At 38.7% G+C, this 12,492-nt stretch overlaps 5 protein-coding genes across 7 annotated transcripts; 2 read left to right on the top strand and 3 right to left on the bottom strand.

Annotated features, from left to right (window-relative positions):
* The first annotated feature begins 178 nt into the window (after positions 1-178).
* Positions 179-1,496, top strand: LOC108626747 (lysophospholipase-like protein 1). Its single transcript, XM_018027595.2, has 4 exons — positions 179-628; positions 699-823; positions 897-1,157; positions 1,220-1,496. The coding sequence occupies exons 1-4, from the start codon at positions 550-552 to the stop codon at positions 1,439-1,441; spliced, it is 687 nt and encodes a 228-aa protein (XP_017883084.1). The 5' UTR covers positions 179-549; the 3' UTR covers positions 1,442-1,496.
* A 332-nt stretch (positions 1,497-1,828) lies between these two features.
* Positions 1,829-6,467, top strand: LOC108626718 (uncharacterized). The gene is made up of 4 exons (XM_018027544.2): positions 1,829-3,325; positions 4,087-4,434; positions 4,495-4,738; positions 4,794-6,467. Exons 1-4 carry the CDS (start codon positions 3,247-3,249, stop codon positions 5,671-5,673), a joined length of 1,551 nt encoding a protein of 516 aa, XP_017883033.1. The 5' UTR covers positions 1,829-3,246; the 3' UTR covers positions 5,674-6,467.
* On the bottom strand, positions 5,936-8,097 carry LOC108626719 (RRP15-like protein). Its single transcript, XM_018027545.2, has 4 exons — positions 7,595-8,097; positions 7,008-7,467; positions 6,723-6,936; positions 5,936-6,649 (listed from the first exon to the last, which is right to left on the bottom strand). The coding sequence occupies exons 1-4, from the start codon at positions 7,644-7,646 to the stop codon at positions 6,521-6,523; spliced, it is 855 nt and encodes a 284-aa protein (XP_017883034.1). The 5' UTR covers positions 7,647-8,097; the 3' UTR covers positions 5,936-6,520.
* A 61-nt stretch (positions 8,098-8,158) lies between these two features.
* On the bottom strand, positions 8,159-11,410 carry LOC108626717 (zinc finger protein 2 homolog). Of its 3 annotated transcripts, none has more exons than XM_018027540.2 (11): positions 11,027-11,410; positions 10,887-10,946; positions 10,760-10,822; positions 10,571-10,647; positions 10,355-10,493; positions 10,001-10,295; positions 9,829-9,931; positions 9,500-9,763; positions 8,954-9,275; positions 8,548-8,891; positions 8,159-8,491 (listed from the first exon to the last, which is right to left on the bottom strand). In XM_018027540.2, the coding sequence occupies exons 1-11, from the start codon at positions 11,046-11,048 to the stop codon at positions 8,246-8,248; spliced, it is 1,935 nt and encodes a 644-aa protein (XP_017883029.1). In that variant the 5' UTR covers positions 11,049-11,410; the 3' UTR covers positions 8,159-8,245. The 3 variants fall into 3 exon arrangements, with proteins under 3 accessions (XP_017883029.1, XP_017883032.1, XP_017883030.1); XM_018027543.2 differs by having other exon boundaries at positions 11,033-11,409; XM_018027541.2 differs by lacking the exons at positions 10,571-10,647; positions 11,027-11,410 and having other exon boundaries at positions 10,887-10,915.
* Positions 11,411-11,647: 237 nt separating this feature from the next.
* Srp14 (signal recognition particle 14) lies at positions 11,648-12,482 on the bottom strand. The gene is made up of 4 exons (XM_018027549.2): positions 12,298-12,482; positions 12,165-12,237; positions 11,978-12,090; positions 11,648-11,896 (listed from the first exon to the last, which is right to left on the bottom strand). Exons 1-4 carry the CDS (start codon positions 12,319-12,321, stop codon positions 11,780-11,782), a joined length of 327 nt encoding a protein of 108 aa, XP_017883038.1. The 5' UTR covers positions 12,322-12,482; the 3' UTR covers positions 11,648-11,779.
* Positions 12,483-12,492: the final 10 nt, after the last annotated feature.

Raw genomic sequence — 12,492 nt, 5'->3', positions numbered from 1 at the left:
TGCGTTTTCAAATGATCTCGAAGAGAGTCGAATGAGACATCGAGACATGCGTGCGCACACCACCGTGATGTCATGTCACGATCACGATCATGATCACGCCGCTTTCTTTCTGCAAACAAACGAGACACTAACTCGAATTTGTTTGAAACTTCTACAGGATATTTAAATATTTGTAAATATACAGGGCAAATTATTTAACCGTCGATTTCGAGGACCACATGATGCTACTGTACATTTTTCGCTTTGGATTGAGATAAATTTCCTTTCATTTACAATCTTCAAGTCAATAGAATTAATTAAACAGAAAATGTCGCGGGTCGGTGATTGAAATGGTGAGAACTACCTTCAAGATCGGTTCGTTTAGGAACTGTAATATCGAAACGTTGGACGCCTTGATTTGCACGATAACAGATAAGAATTGATAAGAATATCCAATAAATGCTGACAGAAAAGAAATTTCCTCTTTGATGTTGTACAAAAAGTGAACGATAACCAGCAATTAGTACGATTTCGGGCTTGCGACTATCTTATCGTAATTATTCATTAGTGATGGCTAAGCTACCAAAGGTTGATATCGTCAATGCTACTGGAACCCATACCGCCAGCTTATTTTTTTTTCATGGTTCAGGTACACACATGATTTTACATTAATTTTTAATTGTTAACAACTAGGGCAGTTCTATCTTCTCTTACCTCAGGGTCTACAGGGAGTGATATAAAGAAATGGATTGATAGCCTCAACAGAGAAGAATTGAGGTTCCCACATACAAAAATTATTTATCCCACTGCACCCTATCAGCCCTATACCCTCAATAATGGAATGGTACTGTGTCAGTATTCAAATTAACACATTAAGCAAGTTGAATCTGAATTTAGGAAAGTAATTATTGCTTCAGCCTAGTCATGTTTGGTTTGATCGCAAGGGTTTATCTAGGGAAGTGCCGGAGGACATAGAGTCAATAGACCCAATGTGTAAAACTATAGTAGAATTGATTGATAATGAAACTTCCAAAGGGATTCCAGATAATAGAATTGTAGTAGCTGGTTTTTCAATGGGAGGGGCACTGTCAATGTATTTATCATACAGATTTAGATTAACCTTAGGAGGATGCTGTGCCATGTCTAGTTTCCTTAATAAAAATACATTAGTGTATCAGGTACGTATCTTTTTTAGATTCTCAGTAATGTTCAATGCGTTTAATGTTGTTTTTTTATTCAGAGTTTGAAAGAAAATCAAGGAAGGAGAGTACCACCTCTTCTCCAGTTCCATGGTACCAGTGACACACTAGTCCCATTTCAATGGGGTGAGGACTCTTCTAATGATGTGAAAGATCTTGGAGTGAACGTTGAATTTATACCATTGCCCAATGTAGATCATGAGTTAAGCAGAGCTGGTATAGAAACCTTCAAGAAATGGCTTCTGAATATTTTACCAGAGTAATGTTTGTCTGTTGTTGTAAATTGTAAATAATAAATTTACATATAACTCTGTGAAATTGTCGTAATACACCTATCTATAGAAAATAAACTCGATCGATTCACGGAAAAATTTATCGAAACAGACCGAAAGCCCAAATGGGCGACTTGAGACCTGGCTATTGAGAGAGAGAAAACGAATGAGACAGTTCCACTTTTTTTCTATCGGCACGTGAAAGAGAAATAGATGCTCCTCCGAAGCATGTGTATTCTATCTTTTACTGTTAATAAAAATATATTGAACACTCGATCTGTTCTGTCATGTCCACGATTGAAACGGGTTTGTCACCAACGCGCTGGTATATTTAAAGAAGGGGTTACTACGAGGGGTAGGAAGGCAAACGAGCAAGCGCCACGAGAACAGCAGAACAGCGACGAATCGCTGTAGCCAGTGTCTCGAGGAGCACCCCACAAGTATAACGGGGAAGTTGGAGGGTGGTTCGACACAGTGGCCTCGTATAACTAACCCATATACATATTAACGAACGTACAACGAATGAATCGTCGCATTCTATTTTACTTCGATCGTTACCAAACGAACATTCGGAAACACGTCGGACGTTATACTGCGAGTTGCTGTATGTAAATCAATAATAGAAATTTGTGGCGACACGCAAATTAAAAGTGGAACTCGACATATGTTATCGGATCTGTGTACGCGATTGTTTATTTAAGATGATACCACCTGCGAGTTACGTCTCGAACGATAGCCGTTAATAAACGGATGATTGTTTAAATCTATGATTACCTGTTTGAAACTTGAAAATTGATTAATTTCGTGTCGATGGTCGAATAAAGACTAATTTAGAAGAATGACAGTGACGTACGTTGAAATATTACGTCTGAAGATCGCGATGAATAATTTGATGTGTTATTATGCGAATTCTCGATGCAACGGTAAATAATATGGCGCGCCTTCATCTGCAGTCAATGACGTCAAAGTCGGACGTCGAGAGGGACGTGAAAGATTCGATTTTAAGCCGTTGCGACGGAACACGTTGATTTTCAAAACGCGAACTAAATAAACATTTGACAAGTAATTAAAGAGAATCCAACGTGTCTAGCCAAATGTTAATTCCATAAAAATATAAATGAGATATCCGCCGATGCACAGCTGATCGAAATAGAAAACGATCGGAATTCGCGAACCGGGAATAGTAAATGAGGGAATCGAGATATACGACGGAAATGTGTATTAAAATCCCTGTATTAGCGGTATAATAAACCAACAGTCGATCGCGCTCGTCGTCCGGAGATCGGAATGAAATTTGTTTTCGATGGTATGAAGAAATATTGAACTTGTGAAAGAAAAGTGATGTACCGTGTTCGGACGAGGAGGCTCCTGATTGAGAAACGAAAAGCAGCAGGTTGATATTAAGTGGGGAGATATTAAAATGGGTCAAGAGTATCTCCACGATGACAGTGTACGTTGTTCGACTTTACGCTCGATGCCTTCTTGAAGAGATCCTCCTGCGAGTTCCTCGCGAGGATCGTTAAGACTCCGCCGCCGCCGTATGATTTGTCATTGACGAAGAACTCGTCAAACTGATCTTGTGAAAGAAAAATCAAGGGGAATGACACCGCGTGTCATCGTACCGACGATTAACTAGTAAACGTGCTATAGTTTCTCAGCCCGGTATTTGTCAAGAACTTCGTATATTGCACGATGCGTTGCGCGTAACGTTTGTAAACCCGATCGTTCAGCGTTCGAACATCGTTCCTGAGAAGACGAGTGTACTTTTCTGTCAAGTTTGAGACGAAATCAGTTTCATGGTGTACGGAACGCGCAAGATTGCGGAGTCTGCGACGACAACGGGGACGGCTTGGCTTTACAACATTACTACCCAAGGTACTGCATTATTTTATATGAAAATCTGCACTCTTCACGAACAAATACATGCCCGTCGGATATACACAAAATGAATGTTAGATATTTAGTGAAAAAATTTGCGAAATGTCGTCGGTCTCGTTGCGATTGATGGATGAATTCTTCGTGTGAAAGTTACGTAATGTACAAACTCTTTTTACCGGAATGCGTGTCTATGAATTCAGGAATATTAAAATGACCTACTGGGAATAGGTCAGGATTACCGCACGCTTCTCACTTTCACCTTGCCTTACTTCCCTCCTAGTCATAACGAAATTTATTCCGTCAGCATAAGAGAGAGCGGCCGGCGTTCGAAATTTTCCCTCGCGTGATAACCGGCTCGTAAACTGTATCTAAAAACGGAGAATTCATTAGAAAACTTTTAGCGAGAGACGTAACGTACGATAAAGATCTATGCGGCGTTAGTGATACGTTTCGAAACAATATAAAGGCGTTCGACAAGCGGCGATAAAATTTTGCTTACACCAAAATTTATCGCACAAGATTGGAGTACTGCCAGAATGGCTATGTTACGGTCGCTATTTGGTCTGCATTGCGGATTGAAATACATTTATTGCGTTGAAGAAAAGACGTAGACAATGTCCACTCGTTCCATCAACGCCTGAGAGACGTGAACATTCACACAAGAAAGTATAAGAAACACGGAAACAAATTCTACGAAAATAATCCAAATCGATCTCATCGATCTCACAGATGATAATTGTTAAAACGTATTGTTGTAGGAGAAATGAGTAGCAGCAGCGGATTGGGATTCGGCGTCGGCGTCGGTGTCGGCGTAGCCGGCGGGCCGACACTCGCGGCGGCTCAACAAGGCCAGGGTGTAGCCGCGCTTTTAGTCATGCTCGCAGTACTCTGCTTCATCTTCGCCTACTGTTGTTGGGGCGCGCCGTTCTGCAGATCTCTGTGCCGAAGACACTGTTGCTGTCGCCTCGAGGATCCAGAACCCGATTCACGGCTCAGTACAAATGATCCAGCGATGGTAGCAACGCCTACGATCATTCTCCTACCGCACGGCAGAATGCTTGTTGTGGATGGTACAATCTTCACGCAGTTCCAAACAGATCCAACCGGTGAGAACTCGAAGGATCCGATGGACGAAGAAAACAGTAAATTGATCAATGCATTTACAGGATTGGATTTGGTGGAGCTAGGAGACAGCGTTCTGCGTGCGCAAAGACATTGCTCGCGGAGCCTGCTGCGCATAAATCGGCAATTACAAAATAGCCAAGGCAGTATATTGGAGATGGACGCCGAAACACCGAGCAAGGACAGCTTAGGATCCATTGGATGCTTTCCTCCTCCGACTTATGAAAGTATTTATGGAAAGGAAGACTCGGATATGCCGCCATCCTATTCCGATATCTTATTGCACAGGTAACATTTCTTGTGGTAACGATGGCACACACGGTAATTTGTATTTTGTTGCCAGGTTTAATCTTCCTCACGAAGTAGATATGCACGGCTTTTGTCACGATGGCAAAGAGGAGATTGAAATGCAGAGCCTGGACGGTTGCCCGCACATAATAGGTAATCCCATGAACACGATACCGTACCCGTACGCGACGATAACTAATTTCAGTCAAAGCTTTCCACGAAGAACGGTCTCAAGGAACCCATCGATCATTAGCAACCCTCTCGATAGTTACTACGTAGATAACGAATTGGAATTGTATCGGTTAAGTCGAGAAATGGTACCACGAGTATTTAGCAATGCGAACTTTGAGGCTCTCAGGTTGTACCAGGATGAAACCTCGTTTCACATCGTCAACGAAGTCCAACGACAGAACGATCCTATAGATAATGGACACTATTGCGTGCCCGATAACACTCGAAACAACGAAAGGATATCTTTAAGTAACATTGACCAAATATCTAGAAGCGTGACGAACGAGTTGATGAACACTATGAATCTCGTTCGAAGCATGTCGAGAACTAGTCAAGAAAGTAGAAATAATGTAGAGAACTCGCAGAGGGATAATCAGGAGGCCGGAGTTTTCTTTGTTCAGTTATCGCGAGCCGAGGATCGTGATAATTCGCAGAATTGGTATATTGCCAATGAGAATGATAGGTCTGGAGCACAAGCGAGTCAAGAGGATCAATCCATCGCGAGGAACATGCTGCCGGAGAGTGAACAAGGGGATCAAGCAAATCATGACGACCAATCGGGCTCTTCGGCAGGATTCTACATCAGAGATCAGAGCACTGAAGAGGCTGTCGGTAGACAAGGATTGGAACCTGAGGCCGCCTACTCCGACGAAGAGACGAGGAATTTCGGAGCGCTGGCGGACATACGGGAGAGTCGAGTATAACGGCACGACAGTAAGCCATCTGACCAAGGTTGATATTTGTTGAGGACAATTAATATGTTTCGATTCAAGGCAAAAATTCAATGTTTCTTCCATTGGTTCTCGATAGTTTAGTAAGTCTACAATTTATTTGTCCGCGAAATAACGACGACGACGATACATGAGGAAGCCTATGAACACGTGTACAAACGATTTAACTATAATTTTCTACACGTAAGAAACACGATCGATTTAATTGTGGCACAATAATAAAAAGAAAACGGGGTGAGGTAAAGTTGGTTCAGTCCGTCCAAGGGTTTATCTAACACACTAGGTTCAGTAAATGTTAAGAAGATAGCCGACGTTAATATTTTTTACATGTCATTGGTGATTTATCCTACACACTACTTAATGTACAATTTGCTTTCTAGATTATTTTCATATAGTAACGTAACATATTTCTGACAACGCAAGTTTAGACACAAGAGGCTTATAATTTATATTTGTAACGAATAAGGTGTATATAGAGGAATTGTTGGACACGTCGGTTCTTATGTACAGATAATGTCCTACGAATCGAGTTTAAACTTATTAATTATGGCTCGGTTAAACAAGCGTATGGTGTCGTACGACGTCGCACGATCAAGCCATATCTACATATGTGAACTAAGATGTAATGAAGATTAATTTTAGCTAGAATTATGTATGCATTATAAACATATGAGGAAAATTATACATTGTACACATTATTACTGTTGTTGCGTAGATGAAAGATGTTAAATATAAGTTATTAATAAAATAAAGTATTTAATAAGAAACTGATTCTTAAAAAGAAATGATCATTTACCATACATTTCATATCTTTTGTAATTCAGTCGTCGCTGTCCATCTCCTCGGGTGCTGAAGAATCATCCTCATCTTGATCCTTACGATCCCAATCCTTCAGTTTTGTTCCCATAACAAAATCTTCCCTCAACACATTCCAAATTCCCTTGTCCTTCTATTAAAACATATTCTCCATCATTATGGCACTTTATTATGAATGATAAGTTTTACATAAGCAATGTAGCTACCTTGTTTTCAGAGTTTCTATTTTCTTGTTCGTCTTTCACAGCGTTATCTACAGAAATGCTTTTGCTTCCTCCCATAAGAACATCCAAGAACGAAGACTTATCAATACTCTTCAACACTTGTTCACGTTTCCTTTCTAACGGACCAGCTTCTTTAAGTTTCTTATTGATTTCTCCTTGCTGTTCTTTAACTGCATTAAATAACTGCACCACACCTCTACAATAACGAATAATCAATCATATCAAATAACAAACTTGTATCCTCTACTCCTTTTACAATTCAATTACCTCGTAGCAATTTTCTGTAACGTTCTTTCGCGTTCTCTATCCGTTATACTTGGTTTCACCCTAATGCCTAAACTCTTCTCGTTTCGCCTCTGTTTCAACTGTGCCGGCAATTTTTCAACGTCGTCTTTTGTTTCCTCTTGCTCGTCTTCTGTTTTCACTTCTTCCTCCGCCTTCTCGATTTCAAATGGTAAACTTTCTTCCTCTACCTTTTTCTTTACATCAACCAATTTCTTCGCTTTCGACAAGACTATACTCTTTTTACGTTTCGGTTTCTTAGTATGTAGAATCCTTTGCATAACATCTGCCCATCCAGGATTGCCTCCAGTTGCACTTTTGTGATCACCATCGTCCTCAGATTCATTTTCCAAGTGCATCCTTCTAAGCTTCGTTCTTTTCTTGTTTTTATTTTCTAATTCGTTCAAAATCGATGGATCTTTGTCATTATTGTGTTGTGATTTCACTGTAATTAATACGCAAGTGTTAATTAATACAATGATATTTAACAGTTTTACGAAGGAGGTTACATCAACACATCAAGTGCTTTACTGATTGTTATTTCATGTAAATTATTGATATTTCATACGGACCTTGTGCTCTTTTTGATAATCGTTTAGTTGCTGTATCGTCTAATGCAATCATTGTTAATTAAAATTATAGACACATGTATAAACACTGTAGACAGACGTAAACACACGGCAGTGCGCGCACGTGTAGTTTATTAAGTTTACTACTTCGATTCAGACACCATCGAAACGTGTCCAATATTTAAATTGCGTAAAAAAGTGTTTAAACAATAATGAATTAGCTCGATTTAAACGAAAGACGTAATTAAATGGTTGGGCAATGATTTCGTTGGGCAACTTAGAACACGATAACTTAGGCCCACGTTTTGACAAAACGATTTTGCAATACCGAGAAAATTGGTAAATGGTTATAACGGCGCATAACTATTTTTTTTTAATTATATTGAGCATAGCGGAAAATGATTTAAACAAAAGTTGTAGGCATTGGCGTCGTCTATACATCTATGCATTTTTCTTCCAATTACTTGAAGAGTGGTGGTAAGGATAATAATATAATACATATAGCTGCAGTTTGCAATTAATACTTGTTATACAAAAAATAGATTGGTTTAAAATAAAATATTTGTGCAAATTTAACTGTGTATTTGTATGATCAAATTTAACTGTGTATGAATATATCATGTATGAATAGAATATTTTATATTCCTTGTACGGCTATGATTTAACTGCATTCTCCTTTGAAAGCTCCAAAACATGTACGATAACATCGTCTACCGTATTTCTTGTCAATAGAGATTTCACGAAATTATCTTCTATGACAACCATAAATAAGCGTCTGATATTCTCTCTCAATCTCTCTGTAAATGGTAAATTACTTTCTGCAGTTAGAGCTTGTTTCCCGCATCTCCTAACCACGGCTTCCAGCACATCTTGAATAGGATTATCAGGCCAACCAAAGAACTGCAATATTATTTAATGATAGATGATTGAAATATTATCGTTTTATAAATTTTTACCTGTAGCGTCTCATCGTCAATTAATATTTTTAAGAGATCCGCGATGGATTTCAACAACCCGTCGGTAGAGAGTTTCGTGGACTCTCCATTATTTATTTTATTGAATGCAGTTGCGGCAATGTTGTGCAGCGTGTTCTGTAAATGTTTTTTCTCGACCTCGTTCATAACGTCCTCGAGTAGATCACGATGTTTAGCTTTGATGTGCCGTATCAAACAATCTTGCCGAATGAAAACTTTGTTACATTCGATACACGATTGTGGCGGTTCCCTTCTATGAGTATTCATATGAGCTTGCAAGGAAGACTTTGTAGAAAATGCTTTCTCGCACTTGTCGCATTTGAACGCTGAAATGGAACAGCTCTTAACAAAATTCGCTGAACATCGTAGGATGAACCAGTTTCCTTACGTTTAACTCCCGTGTGGAGCATCTCGTGTTTAACCAGGTCCTCCTTTCTTATAAACTTCTTCTCACAAACTTTGCACGTGAACGGAGTTGCTCCTTCGTGTACAAATTTCTTGTGGACGTTTAAACGGGCTCTTCTGTTAAATGCTTTGCCGCATACATCGCAGTAGAAGCCGTTCTCACCAGTGTGATGAAATATGTGAGCTCGCAATTGAGCACCTTGTATAAACGACTTGCCGCAATATTGACAAGCGTGAGGCTTCTCTCCGGTGTGAGTTCTCTGATGACGATTCAAAGTCTCCCGAGCGGCAAACTTCTTTTGACACTAAAATAATTCGAATACTAATTAACTGTTTCCAAATATAAACATGCTTGTAACTTTTTATTTTACGGAGGACAAAAGTTGGGAATTGCGTACGCTATCCAGAAGAACTTGTACAAGTTCCTCTCTCTCTCTCCATGCAACGCTTGCGTGTAAGAAGATCACGAGAGTTAGTATTTTGAGAATGATGTAATTAAATTAGCATCAACTATAAAGTTGATACTCACATATTTACATTCGAATGGTTTCTCGCCCGTATGAATGCGTCTGTGCTTTTTCAATGCGAGAGAGGACATGAATGATTTTGGACATAAATCACACTGAAGTGGCCGTTCGCCTGTATGCGCACGTTCGTGAATTAATAATTGCTGATTCGTACTGAATTCCTTAGGACAATATCTACACGGTTTTTTCTGCCTTTGCGGAGTTCCAGCGTGAGTCCGCAAATGATCCCGTAAATTATCTTTCCGCGTGAATACTTTCTCACAAACCTGTACAGTGGATTACTTAAAATTTGATTTACAGGTCGATTTTAGTATCGTATAAAAAGACTCACTTGGCAACTAAACGTTTTTATAATATTCCCGTGACAGCCGGAATGCATTACATGACGATTTAAATGATACATCCGTGAAAAATAAGTCTCGCAGCGTTCGCACCTGAAATTTGTTCACGTATATCACAGTTTTCCTTGACGCGTTTTCGATAACGATATTCGGGTTAATTACTTGTATATTTTTTTGTCCGCATGAGTAATATAACGGTGTTTATTCAACGCCTTCCTATCGCGGAACGACTGCCCGCAATCAACGCAGGTACAAGAATCAGCTTGCCAGTGAATTACTACAACATGTCTTTCCAACGAGGATTTCTTTTTAAACGATAGTTCACAGTATTCACAAGAAAAGTTACCACCGCTGTGGGCATTACTCAAGTCCTCTGCACAGCAATGGCATTGGGTTTCAGGTACAGGTTTAATTACTGGCTTATCATTATTATTTCCTTGACTATTGGAACTAGAATCTGAAATTATAATTCTCTTCAAATATACTCTTGTAAAACGTGCTTAAAAAGATATGTACCTTCTGTATTCGAGGTGTTGACGTAATCTGAATTGTCATCTTTCTCTTCCTCTTCCGAATCATAATTTTCAAGATAACTCAACTGCAAGGTGTTGGAATCATCTTCCTCCCTACACTCATCCAAATGTTCCTTCAGCATCTATACAAATTAATGTTGTCATCAATATTTCTAGAATAAATACTTGCGATCCTTTTAAAAATCAAATCAAATCTTACATCTTCTGACTGAAAGACACGGTGACACGTTACACACTCAAAATCAGTTATAATTTGTATAATTTGACCATCAATAACTGCAAGAGCATAACAAAAAGAACAATAATAATAAATTAAAGAAACACAGTGAGTCAATGTAATATATAAAATGAACGAAACAGATATTCATCATAATGTAAAATTGCTTACCACTCATCTCAGTGGATTCTTTTTCTTCGGTAGGCATTACAACAGTTTCTTCCACCTGTGGACCTAAGAAAATTAAAAGCATCGATGTCAGAGTTGTTGTTTAATCTCTGAACGCTTTGATAATTACCAATGAAATTCTCGTACGTTGTGTCCCTGATTAGAACAGTTTCATCCACTTTCACGATTTCTGTAACAAAATTCGACACGTGTCGTATAATACGTAACAAACAGAACTCGTAATACGTAAAATCCTGGTTAAATAAGTACCGATACCCATTATGTTCTCCATTTTTGGTAGAAACTCCGGAGTAACAGGAAAATTCTACACTTCGTTGGAAATCACTTTCACGATTGGTAATTTATGGTGAAAATCCATACACGTAAATCACGTTACATCTGCACTCGAACTCGACACAATAATAAATGTTCCTAACGAATTATTCAATAAAAGGAACGAGTTTATGATAAAATATTTTATGAATCCACTGCTATATGCTTCGGAACTTTCTTGTTTATCCTTTGCTAGACGGTTTGACCAGCGCTTGCCAGCGCCTGATCAGCGCCTAGGATAGTAATCCCTGTAAACTCGAACGCATATCAAAATGGCCTATGTCAAGGGGCACACCTTCCATGTTTCTAATTGACACGTTTCCCAAGCACGAGCATTCGTAAACTCGGAAATGAGAAAACATAATTTGAATGTATTTAAAAGTAAAATTATTGAAGGAATGCGTTCGATACTGTATCAGGATAATCGTTGAAGGAAATATAAGTAAAATAATTATTGCATACAATTTCCTCAATTCAATGATAGATGAATTTTTTCCCTCTTTTTTTTACGGTAAGAAGTTGGGTATCAAGAAATCAATAATTTATTTGTATCAGTAATACATTCGCATATTTTACATAAAATGTAATTTATTCATTAGGCAGTATCACATTATTAGAGAAAATACGTGCTTTACATTATACAAAAGTTTCAATAGAATAACATATATAATATGTTCAACAACCAATACGTCAGTGAATCTTAGGCTTTGCAGACTTCACTTTTTTTAGTTTCTTAAGTCCATTAATGTTCGACTTCAACAAGTTCCAATAAGCTTGCTGGAACTTATTCACATCCTTCGAATGAACCTATACAAAGCGTTCCCATTAGTTACATATGTACTCTTCGCAATTAGAATAAGATATTGTAATGAATGAAATGATCCATACGATAGTCGAAATCTTTTTGGTTCTCAAAGTAGCTCTGATTAAACACAAGAATTCGCTTGGTGCTGGTAAGGGAGGTTTACCTTCCCTTGGTATTGGCTTGTTATGTCCGTTAACTAAGAACAGAATGCAAGAAGTTAACATTCCAGGTCTCGGTTATTTAGGAAAATTGCAGTAGCGGAGTACTTACACCTTTTAATAGTAAGCACTACTGAGCCAGACAGTCGAGATTTGTCGAAAAGTCGTGTTAGCTCCACTAAAAACTGAAACGAAAGTTAACATAAAACCGTCGTAATTGGGAGTACACGTTCAGAGTGAATTACCGCGTCATTTTCCAGTAAAACCATTTTGGTAATTCCAACATATGTCTTTAAAATTTGTTCAATAACACGTTAGCTGTGTCAGTGTTCGATCATTTCGAGGTTTCACCGAATGACAACCGCGATGATGGGAGATTCAGATGCGAACCATGCGAACTACCGTATGATTAAGGGGGATCTACATGTAGACTTTCTAAT

Source organism: Ceratina calcarata, unplaced genomic scaffold (assembly GCF_001652005.2).
Source record: "Ceratina calcarata isolate Rehan_Ccalc_2016 unplaced genomic scaffold, ASM165200v1 scaffold428.2, whole genome shotgun sequence".
Lineage (NCBI taxonomy): Eukaryota > Metazoa > Arthropoda > Insecta > Hymenoptera > Apidae > Ceratina > Ceratina calcarata.
This window is presented reverse-complemented; position numbering and strand designations above follow the sequence as displayed.